The 12,638-nt window shown below is 40.0% G+C and overlaps 1 protein-coding gene across 4 annotated transcripts in view; it reads right to left on the bottom strand.

The window, feature by feature from the left end:
* rtn1a (reticulon 1a) overlaps positions 1–12,638 on the bottom strand; it is a 136,103-nt gene that overhangs the window by 28,024 nt on the left and 95,441 nt on the right. Inside the window, exon 1 of one of the 4 annotated variants that reach the window (XM_055640338.1) lies at positions 10,781–10,993. The exons of the other annotated variants lie outside the window; for them this stretch is intronic. Within the exon in view, the coding sequence (XP_055496313.1) occupies positions 10,781–10,841 (61 nt within the window). The 5' untranslated portion in view covers positions 10,842–10,993. Of the gene's footprint in view, positions 1–10,780; positions 10,994–12,638 lie in introns of those variants that run through there. 4 annotated transcript variants of the gene reach the window in all.

Here is a 12,638-nt window from a genome sequence, read left to right as displayed (position 1 = left end):
GTAGCAACAGTACAGGTCATGGGTCGTGCCCGACTGCCGTGAAACCTCCCTATAGCAGTGAAACATACCCTTTAGCCCACCACTCCTTACCCTAAATCTATGCCCTTTGTTATAGTGTCTATAAATTGATGATAGGATATATAAAGGATTTACGAGACAGGGGAAGTGTTTCTTACAGGATGAGGCCAAATTTTCTGTGATGATAAGTTGTTGAAAACACCATCTTTTTAATAAATTTTAATAAATGAATTAGAGCAGTTTTTAATAAATTAATTAGAATAAGGAAGAACAACCAAAGGAACACGTAGAAACTGTCATGCAGTAGGACACACCCACACCAGGCAGTATCAATGGAAAATGAAAATATGAAGTTATTATTGCAGATTGATAATTTACAGCAGAACTGGTCAATCCTGACAGAAATAGAGAATGTGAACTGGATGCACCAGAGACTGCAGGTGCTGGAATCTTGAGAAAGTATACAAACTGCCAGAAGAATTCAATAGTTCAGGAAACATCTGTGCTCAATAACAGGCAGATGACATTTTGGATCAGAACCCTTCTTCATACTGGTGGAGTAGATGGAGGAAAGCTACTAGAGAGAAGTGATGGAAAGGTAAAGGGCAATAACTGGCAGTGATAGTTGGATTCAAGTTGGGAGGGGATGATTGGTCGATGAGTTAGAGAATATGAGTTATCTGAAATTGTTGACATTTTTTGTAGTGGTGTGTCTTGTTGCTTTTTTGGTATGACTGTATGGCAAATCAAATTCCTCGTATGCGGCAAAACAAACTTGGCTAATAAATTACGATTATGATTATGATTGAACACTGACTATGAGTGCATGGGCTCTGGATCAGAGCTGAGCCATGTCATCAGCAGAAAGCCCACATCACTCAGCAGTCACAGTTTGTTGTTGTGATCATACGCACGTGGATGGTGCTATGGACTGCTGCAGGACGAGGGCATTATGACTACTGCTAGTATGTTAGGTACTGAACTGCTCTGTGGACTGTGTGTGGACACACCAGTTGGATACGGAGGAGGAGAAATCACTTGTGGCTGTGGCATTACTTTGAACTGAAGAGTAGCCCCTGCAATGGTGACCTGAAAGGCTACAGGGATATCTGCGTAGCTTGCAAAGGCATTTGCTCAATGCAACTTCTAATGCTGTGGCAACAGGGAAAAGAAATGCACTCTACCCTCTTGCAATCTAGAATATTTGGGACCTCCTATATCTGAAAATGTACCACAAATTTGGAAATTATGTAGCTGAATCCATCAGATTGGAAGCAGCTCAAACCATGGATCCACCTCGGCAGTCGGTGGTAAAGCCATCTTCACATTGCACTGAAGAAAGTGGCATATTTCAATGCAGATTCTTCATTGAATTACACGTCACACATTATTCCTTGCTGAAGTTCCGTTAAGAGATATGTTCCTACCCAAGTGTGGGCATATAAGACTGCATGCCAAGATCTCTTCTCACATTCCCTCTGTTCCAGCAATATGTCCAGAGCTGCTAAGTTTTGTCAGAGCATTTCAGTATTCTAGTACCTGAAAACAGTATTTTCCTGAGGAAATCAGTCTTTTTACGCGGTGCCATTTTGCTGAAAAAAATGTTTTTTTTTAAACGTGCTATCATACCCCATGTAAGAGTACAAGAATGCATAACTTTGCTACCAATTGGCATGTCTTTTACGCACCCTACTTAACAGTGCATTCATTGCCATCTCTTTGTATACTACTGTTTGAACAACTGCTTCCTGCTTCTAGCACCAGATAATGATGTGGAAGCCATTCTGGAAGCCTCCCTCTCCCTCCCTCGCTCTCTCGTCCCCTTCCTCTCATTCCCTCCCTCTCTCGCTCCCTCCCCTTTTTTTCTCCCTCCCTCTTATTCCCTCCCTCCCACTCCCTCTCTCCCTCACCGAACAGTCTGTGACCCATAGATGACACAGGAAGTTGGGCTGATTTTAAAAAAATCCATATTTTACAAAGCAAATCCATACATCTGTCTTCTTAATGCATTTCCGTACAAAATACTGAAAATCCGTACTACTTGGCAGCTCTGTATGTCCCATGCTCTGAGCCATTAGCTCATTCTCCATGTGATGCTGTTGTCCAAGAGGAATAAACACTAAACCATATCTGATTATTTGCAAAAGTCTCAGAGCCAAGAAAATATTTTGGGCTGTTTCTGCCCCATTTAGAGACAACAATTTGAAATGGCTGAACAACTTGCTGAATTAAAGCAAAATTCCATAGAAATCAATCAGCAACTAACCAGCAAGTAATCCATCATACCGTTAAAGAAATGGTGTTTAAGGGTTTAATGGTGGGGCAGCAATGGGGTGAGTAGTGAGTTTTCCCTGCTCTGCCTGCATGGTCAACTGTGGAAAGGGCATACATGGCATAGTCTGGAGCAGGACTGGCATCGTCCACAATGTACATTGTCTCAATCTGCTCATTCTTCCCAGTGGCTGTGGCACTGCATGTATTAATGCCCTTCCCAATATTTTACCCAGTGGAACAATGTCAAAAGTGTGCCTGCATCTAAAGTACCCATCAATGGGCACAGTGCAGCTGAATTCTGCTATCCGAGTTGGGATTGAGTTTATGTGGGATTGTGATTATGTGTTCCATTGGAAAGATGCATTGGGATTCAGACTGTGTTGAAATTACACGCAAACTAGGAATAGGAGGTGGTCAACATCCACAGGAATATTTAAAATTTGGAATTGGGGCATCAGAGTTTAGCCATTGAATTAATTTAACATGGAGATTAAGGGATATCTGGATTCTAGAGGAATCGAGGGACACACAGATCTGCTCTCATTTGGCATGCAGTAAGAGCTCTGACTTAATTGAATGGCCCGAGGGGTTCCTGCTTCGATTATTATGATTTAAAATTGATAGCAGCCTGCTTTTCAGCAGGCAGGATTACTGTCTACTTGATGATTTACAGCAGAAGCAAGTCCCTGAAGCTAGTGGTGACCCTGATCCATTTCAGGCTCCTTGGGCTCTCGGCAACAGACAATTTTCATTTATTTCTGCAGCACTGATCCGCTTTCCAGCTACACCTTTGGTTGCCTGCACCTTAAAAGGGACATTCCTGAAGCACAGGTAGGCATTTCCTTGTCAAATAAGCTAAGCCTGATACTGGTGTGTCCAGTCCTCTCAAATGATAAAGTAGAAATTGCACCATTTTCCTTTTTTAAACCAAACTATATAGTTAGCTTTTATATAATTTCTGAATGTCAGGAACAGTCATTGAGCTTTTCCAGATAAGCAAGCTAAGTTTTGCTTAGCTAGTTGTCAAAGTCCACAATTGGTGGACATTTTTTTTCTCTCCTTAAATACCAAATGATAAAAAGTATAAGCTGTGTTTTACTGATAGCACCGAGACAAATTCCTTGCATGTGAATACTTGGCCAATAAACCCATTCACTCATTATTCACTCACTCATTATTCTTTGCTAATATTTCAGCCTGTAGGCACTTTCCTGACCAACCCCAAGTCTCTGGATTTCTTGATATCGAAAGATCTATTAATCTCTAACTTGAATATACACATCGAAGGTGCTCCCATCGCATTCTTATGCAAGGAATTCAATAGATCAAATGCTTCTGGGTGCAGAAATCATTTTTCACTCCAGTCTAGAATAGCTGGCCCCCTTAAATGTATAACCTGGTTCTGGACAGAACAGGCAGGGCAAACATCATTCCAAGTGTTAAACAATTCCACTGAGGCACAAGGAACTAGTGTTAGAAGCAGATGCTGGAATCTTGAATATTAAACAGTGTGGAGTAACTCAGCAGGTCAGACAGCATCGCTGGAACATTTGGATATATGACGTTTCGGGTTGGAACTCTTCTTCCGTGGGAAGGGGAAGGGGGCGTAGAAAGATGGAAAAGAGGTGGGGGGGGGGCAGGACATAGGAGGACAAAGTGGCAGGTGGATACATGTGAGGAGGTTTGATTAGCAGATGAAAAGGAGACACAAGGATGTCAGACAACGAGAAGAGAATTGCACCGATGCAACTACTTTGTGCCAATGCACTCATTTTCCATGGGGAGATGCAGAGAAAAAAAGGGCCAAAATATATTATGCTGCAACTTTACACTGCAGTTCTACTGCAAGCTGCTCTCTTCTCTTCTGTACACTGACATGTCATTTTCTTCTGTCGCTGTCTGGAAGTGACCCAAAATGGAGAACACAAAGAAAGATGGTCAGGATACTACAGGGAGATTCCTTGCAATACAGAATGTGAGAGCGAACTATAACATGCAGTCCACTATGTCATCTGTAAACCAGCCTCCAACAAGTGGATGGTAAAAGTAGATCAGGCGCCATATTCTCAATGCAAGGTATCTTTAATAGAGGATACAGATTAGGAAAAAATTCTAAAGTTTATAAATATTTGGAATTCCCCACCCTCTCGATACCATACATCTGGAATGTATGGAAATCGAGGAATGTGGGGATTGGGAAGGAGTGGATTTGATGCATGGAATCAGCCATGTTCTCATTGAATGGCCCAAGGTGTATTCCATTTCCACATTACTGTTGCTATTCAGCAGGGAGGATCATTGGGCTGATGTTGTATGCCAGTTGACAATGTTTCTTCACAGCTTAAACTTTTACAATTGTTAATTCTATACAATAAACAAACCAAGAACTTCACTTCTACTTTAAATCCACTTTCTGGAAATCACTTACAAAATAGCATTGGTGAAGGCATAATTTCAATGTAACCTTTGTAATGGGAAACTGGAAGGATCTGATTAGGTGCCCCTTTCATAATCTAAACATGATATAGCTAATGGAATATTGTGCATGGTCTGGTCGCTTCATTACAGGAAAGGCTTGGAAGCTTTGGAGAGGGTGCAGAGGTGGTTTACCAGAATGCAGACTGGATTAGAGGATTTCAGCAACGGGGGAGGAGATTGGATGGTCTTGGACCATTTTCTCTAGAATGGTGGTTGTGGGGTGACTTGATAGAAGTGTATACAATTATGAGAGGAGTAGATAGAGGAGACAATCAGAACCTATTTCCCCCAGGGTGGAAATGTCCAATACTAGCGGGCATAACTATAAGATGAGAGGGGGAAAGTTCAATGGATATGTGCTGGGCAGTTTTTATTTCACACACGAGGGTGGTCAGGGCCTGGGACGCATTCCCCGGGTTGGTGGCAAAGGTACATACGAGAGTGATGTTTCAGAAGCTTTTAGACAAGCATACAAAAGTGCAGGGAATAGAGGAATATGGATCATGTGCAGGCAGGTAAGATCGGTTCAGTTATGCATTATGTTCGGCACAGACATTGTGGGCTGAAGGGCCCATTTCTGTGCTCTACTGTTCTATGTTCCAAGCTAATTTTCTATCAATCTTAACAGGAAGGAAAATCAAATGACATGTAAAACAACAGGCTGATTTGATTTCGTTAAAATGTTTAAGAGGAATAATCAGTTTCCAAATGATGGGAAAAGAGCAGGGAATAGTTAAGATAGAGCTATCCATATCTTTCCAATACCCCAGTTAAATGCTGGTGCTAGAATCTAGTGAGACTCCAGTGAATAACTAATTAATAAATGCAAATAACCCCACAATCACAAACTCCAACCACATGACACTAAGAAATATGAAAGTAACTTTTTTTGGAAAAACACATACCTTGTTGCGACCAAGTGTAGCAGAAGTGCTCCTCTGGCCAAATTCTGGGCCATTGATATTGCAGGCGCTTAACCCCCAACTCCCCTGATATCAGTCTCGACCCGTCTCACCCATTCCTTCTTTCCGGAGATGCTGCCTGTCCCGCTGAGTTACTCCAGCATTTTGTGTCCACCAGCTGATACATCATCTCCTCCTTGTTCACTTTCCAATCGGTAATTATAATCTGACGTTTCACAATTTAAAACGATAACTCTAGCACTGACAACAAAAGCAGTGTCTATGATCTGACTATCATCATAAAGGCTTCACAGTCTAGAAGTTCTAATGCACCAAACAGGCGTGCCAGGTAATTCGAATGCACCAAATATTCATGCCAGGTAATTCTAATGCACCAAATAGGCATGCCAGATAATTTTAATGCACCAAATAGGCATGCAAGATGGCCCTAGCTAAGCTGTGCCCATAATTGGAGGATTAGGATCTGGGCCTGATGTAGGGTAGGACTCTTCACCATACAGGGATTTGAAAAGGTGTTTACACAAAGTAAAAAATATCATATGGATAGGAAATGTCTCGAGGGATATGGGCCAAACGCAGGTAAATGAGACTAGCTTAAATATGGCATCTTGGCCAGCATGGGTTGGACTGTAGGGCCTGTTTCCGTGCTGTATGACTATTAAATATGCCTTGGTGGGGTCCTATTCCATTGTAGCACCATAGAGAGAAAAAACAAAACAATTCTCCCATGTTTCCCCCAGTGGGGCATCCTAATTTCACAAGGGAATAGCATAATTTGATGAGCATATGATGCAAAAATCACAACAAACCCGCACATGATATCCTCTGGAAAATGCTCAGTCAAATTTCCAGAGTGGCTCAGAACAATCTGGCAATGGATAAAGTAGCATCTCACTCTGTGACAAGTTAATTTTTAATCACATGCGGGTCTAATAAATAGTGCTGCACAATCTGATTTCTAGGCATATATAGAGTCATAGAGTTATACAGCATAGAATCAGGACCTTCAGTCTATGCTGACCATCATGTCCATCTGTATTAATCCCACCTGCCTAATTCCATATCCCTCTTTGCCAGACTCATTTAGGTCCCTTTCAAGTTACTTCTTAAATGCTGATGATCTCTGATTTAATCACATCCTTAAATCTCTGATTTAATCACATGCTTCCTGGAGTGTAGTGACCAGAATGGCAATAATTAGTGTGTGCAAACTAAAATTTTGTACAGCTGTAGTATCCTGTTCCAACGCAATAGCTGATAAATGGCATCAACTTGTCAACCCTGTGTTCCACTTTCATGGAACTATGTACCTGGACTTCCAAATCTCTCTGTTCATCAACACTCCCCAAGGCCTGGCCATTCACTGTGTACGTTCTACCCTGGCTTAACTTCCCAAAATGCATCAGTTTGCACATGGCCAGGTTAAATTCCATCTGCTATTCCCTTGTCCTTTCCCCCCCCATTGATCTGTATCCTGCTTCAACCCAAGACAAACTCCTTCATAGTCCACAAACACCATTTTTTATGTCATCTGCATACTGCAGCCTGCATTCCCGTGTATTTAATTAAAAGCTTAGAAAGTTGCTTTTGTCAGCAAGGCTGGCAATTATCACCGAGGAGCTGAATTTGAGAATGGTTGCTTTCTTGAATTGCTGCTGTTCATCCTATGGAGATGTTGTTGGGAAGAGTTCCAGGGAACATTCTTTCAGCTACTAGCTCTTCCCCAAAATATTGCTATTGTCTTTAACTTTAATCACAAAATATGCAGAATGTTAGAGTTATTACTCATCGTCTATTAAAGGTTCGACCTCAACAATTCCAATGAATAAATGCCACGCTGACAAGTTAAGCAGAAAATAAAATAAAATTGTGAGGAAGGTAGAGTGACAGCATCGACGGCACATTGCCATGAAACTGTAGAATGTTTGCTATAACCTACACGTCCACAGAGAAAGTCCCATAGCTTTATTTGTGGTCAGTGGGAACCACTGAGGCAATGTATCATGAGGATGGACAAATGTGTCAAAAAAAAATTGCAAGTTAATCATGCTGTATGTGACCACTAGCATTTATCTTCAAAACTCATAATCCAGCAGCCAATAACCACTCCATAAAATTGGTAAATGAAAGAATTTGAAGTCCTTAAAACGTTACGAAGATGAAAATAATATTTAAAAGATGTGGGCAATTTTTTTTAAATTGAGCTAATTCTAGGGCGCAACCAAAATGGGTTACTGAAGGCATGAGAGTGTAAGGAGCAGGTGAAGGCCACATGACTCTAAGCCTTCTATACCATTCAGCAAAATTATAGTACATTTTTGCCCTCAACTCTACTTTCCTGCTTAATCCTTATTTCACGAGTCACCTGGGTTTAAAAAAAAAAATCTATTGATCTCAATCCAGAATATTCTTAATGACTAAGCACCCACTTTGCCGGAAGGAAACCAAAATGGCACACCTTCCTCCAAATGTGGCCTCCACAATACCTACAATTGTAGCAAAATATTCTATTCTGGTACTTCTGTCTGAAATCTGAAGCATGATTCTTTAGAGATCAGTGGATCAAGCAGAGTGCTGAAAAAAAAAATCTGGCCATTCCTACTGATCTATGTCTAAAATTAGGAATGCTAACCAGTCACATTTAAAGATCCAATCGGCTTCTCCTGCGTTAAACCATGGCTCAGCTATCTTCTTTGCATCAAATTACACCAAGAGTATTGCGTTTCTTTGCGTTTCAAGGTCAAGACATGAATCTCTAAGTCAGTATTATTTTCTTTCAATTTAAATTAGTTCAAATTGCAAAGAACCTAAAAAAAACATTTCTGGCCCCATGAGAAACAACTGCAGCATCTGCTTTATGCATGTTATGAATCTGTTTTCTTGAACAAGTTCCAAGATGATTCCAGCACCCAAGACAGCAACCGTTAACAGCATTGCACTTTACTAAATATATGCACATCCTCCACTGCACTTCAGCATTGCTAAATATAGAAACTGCACAAGATATAATTTGATATTTCATTCTTTTTTTCCAAAATAATAAGCGAATCAAACATATACAAACCCAGTGAAGCCATTGTGAATTCATACATCTGAACAGAATTCTAAACAAAGAGTCAGACTTTCTACTTCCTGCTGTTTTGCGAAACGATGAATACAGCCTTCGCCTGCTTAATGAGAAGAGCCAGCCTTATCAAATTACATCTACAGCCTTATTACCATAATACCCTCAAAGTACTCCTCTTGCAAGTTTCCTCTGCATTTTCATGCTATTTAAAGCTTTATCTTGGACCCAAAATGTAAAGCATTATTATGCAATCCCTTACACATGTCACTTACTGTGTGAAGATTATGAAATAGATTTATTGCAAAGAATCCTAAGGTATCACCCATCAAAAAAAAGAGTTGAATTTTAAGCATCTTCTTATAGGCCATTCTCGTTTTTTTTTACGTTTTAAATAGGCGTAGCACCAAATCTCAAGCAGTCAGCAGCAAAAGAACATGATTTGTGGGAAATGGCTTACTTTTTTTTTAACATAAACGTTTATGATGTCATCATTCTGTTAAAGCATTGCGCCCTGATTCAACAGATTCTTTCCATGGTACACCTTGCGGTGCAGATTATTTGTAGAATTTAATATCTTTATAATGACAAAAAAGAATTCCATCGAATCTGCAAACATGTTCAACAAGTAGGAAAATCTGTGTTTATGATGCAAGGTATTTTTTTTATTTTTTAAGTTTGCATTTTATTTTTATACATAACCTACATTTCCAGGATTGTTCATCAATAGGATTTTACCGAGAACAAAATGAGGCCAAGTTGTTCCACATAGAGAAGGAAGAATCACAAATTTTAAAAGAAAAACTGTACTGTTTGCATGCGAACAATAACAGTATTCATAATCAAGTGGCTGACAACTCCTTCTATAAATTGATGAAAGGAGGACATAATCATTTTATGAATGTGGTTGCTGAAACACTCTGCTTTGCAACAGAGTGATTTATATGAATAATACACTGTGATGTTGCAACAAAACAGAATTTCAACTATATTTTCAACTTCTGGACTGGAAGAAGACGGGAGGGGGCTTCTGCAGATTTATCCTGTTATGAAAAATGTGACATGTCAGGTCGTTAAGTATGGAAAATGCTGGAAGGCTTTGGTTCATAAAAAGAAATCTGTCAATAAAATTTGTCCCAATAAGATATGGTTCAAGAACAGTGTGCTGAGAATTATGCTGAGAGTACAAATAACTCCTTTTTGGAGGATAATTAGATATATTCATTACTGTTCACCTCAGCTGCAAACATGTCTAGACTGAATTCAGAATGATGCTGAGAAAAAAATGGCTGCAAGGCCCTCTGTGCACTGAATCGGAGGCAGATGCCACACCCAATGCTGATTTTAGATCCTTTTGAACTAGATATACAAATAGATGCTTCAACTCATCTCTGTATAAATTATTTTAGTAAGAGTCACACTACAGTATATTTCATAACTAGAATATGTTCATCTTCATTTTGTTTCAAGCACAATCATCATTGCTTATATCTTGTCAGATGCCTGTGAGGCAACACAAACAAAATATAAAATTCTTAATTTTAAACAATATAACTAAAGATGAAACTAATCTTCTGCCTACATAACAGATAGTCAGCCTTGAGAAAAATACTGCTTTCACCATGGGTGTGTCCCTTTGAAAAATGATGCTCGACAGCTCTACTGTTAACTGCTGCTCAGAAAGAGAATGACAATAACATATATAATCCCCATTCATTCTAGCATTACCCTGTTATTTATTTAGCTAGAATATCAACACACAATTTAGAAGCACAGATGAATAAATAACCAGTCACTGAAATGATTGTGCAGTCATACACAAAGCAATGAAAATTGTTTCTGCTTTCTATCAGCATTTTTAGTCTGCGCCACACCTAACCACAGCAGTATGCTACACAACAAGTTACTTAATTGCTGCAATAAAAAGCAAGTAAAAAGGGCTACAGGTGAACAAAGCACATTTTAGTACAGTCATAACCGTTCCTGATTCACTGCTTTCAAAACATGAAAAAAAATCGAATACCCTGCTTCTTCCAGCAACTCCACAAGCATTCCATCTTCGGTGAATCCACACTGGTCTGCATCTTGGGACATCAAAAATCTCACTGATTTTACAGCCACCAGATATTTCAGTTAGGCATTCCAATGCATTTAGGGGGTGAAGTAATATACTGGTAGGAGACTGGTGTAGTAAGCAGAGCGGGGAAAGGGGAGGGCAATATGTAAACGCTGCAGTCTCCACTGCAGCAAATCAGCACTGCGATGTAATTGCTCTAGGGAACGCATTTCTTCTGAAACAGAATGCAAATCTCTTTTCAAATTAAAAGCAGCTCAGCTCGTTCCACCAAGACTTGGGATAAGCTACTCAAGTAATCAACCTCATGGTACACGGGTAATTAAAAATAGCATAGACTTGATGCATCCATATTTAGGAGCTGTGATTTCTGGCTTCCACATTCAAAAAGCACGTCAATGACAATCACCAGGTAATTGGAATTAACATCACAATTTTGCAAACAATTATCTTTCAGTTCACATCAACCACCTGTACAGCATGGATTGCGTCATACAATCTGACTTTTATCATGAAACCAATCCCTAAATCAACTGTCCAGCCCGATAACAGCGAGACAGAGTTTATGAATCACAATAGCATTCCAGCATTCCAGTAAACACAATAATATAATCACATTAGGCTAATCTATTCCATCTGAATTCTTACTGGATGATGCAGCATACTTTTTTTTTTTTGTTAATTAATGGATTATAATATAACCGTTACAGGATTGAACAATATATTATTGGAATACAGCTTTCATTATTACTTTCTAGTTTTTAGCTAGAAAGAGCGCAAAGCAAAAATGTAAAATTCAAACGAGATGTGATGTTACCATTTTATTTTAAATGTGTTGTAATGAACATCTCTGTAAACACTATTACAATTCTACACACATATAATGTCCAGAGGTGGCTCTATATTCCAAGTGGCTTAAAAATAGCAGACATCCCCAGCAATTCTTCCAAGTGAGACAGAGGTTCACATGCACCTCCTCTAACTTAATCTCTTACATTCGGTGTTCCCAATGTGGCCTCCTTTATATCGGCAAGACCAAGCATGGACTTGGCGACCGTGTCACCGACCACTTGTGCTCAATTTGCCTGCAGAATCTCCCAGTTGCTGACCATTTTAAATCCCCTTCCCATTCCCATACTAACCCCCCCCCCTTGCCAGAATGAGGCCACATGCAAACTGCAGGAACAACACCTTACATTCCACTTGGGTTGCTGACACCATAATGGTATGAACATTGAATTCTTTTACTTTGGGTAACTACTAGTAAACCCCACCCCAATCTTCTCTCCCCCACCCGTTTGCCCCAATCTGGACTTCCACCCATTTCTCCCCCTCCCCCTATATTCCTTTCTGTGGCTTCACAATTTACATCTCCTCTATTCTTACCTCACACCTTTTATCTTTTCATCCTTGGCTTTTGTTGAACCATTTGCCTATCAACCCTCCCTCACCTGTATCCACCTATCATTCACCAGACTTTGTCCTGCTCCTTATCTCTTCCAGCTTTGCTTTCTGCTCCCAAACACAATCAGTCTGAAGAAGAATCCCAACCCAAATTATTATCTATCCACGTTCTCCAGGGAGTCTGCCTGGCCTGCTGAAGTACTCCATCACTTAGTGTCCTTTTAATAAACAAATTAAGGATGGGTAGGTTGCAGCTGTCATTTTATGCTCGGCAAGATGAGGAGCGGATGGAAGAAAAGTCAGAAATGAGAATACAGAGAGAATGGAAAGACACCGTGTGACCTGGAAGAACAGAGATACCTAGGGTTCAAATATGCAGTTCCTTCATGTTTTCTGGTCACAA

The sequence above is a fragment of the Leucoraja erinacea genome, chromosome 9 (genome assembly GCF_028641065.1).
Source record: "Leucoraja erinacea ecotype New England chromosome 9, Leri_hhj_1, whole genome shotgun sequence".
NCBI lineage: Eukaryota > Metazoa > Chordata > Chondrichthyes > Rajiformes > Rajidae > Leucoraja > Leucoraja erinaceus.
The sequence above is the reverse complement of the archived record's forward strand: the minus strand, read 5'-3'. Positions and strand labels throughout refer to the sequence as shown.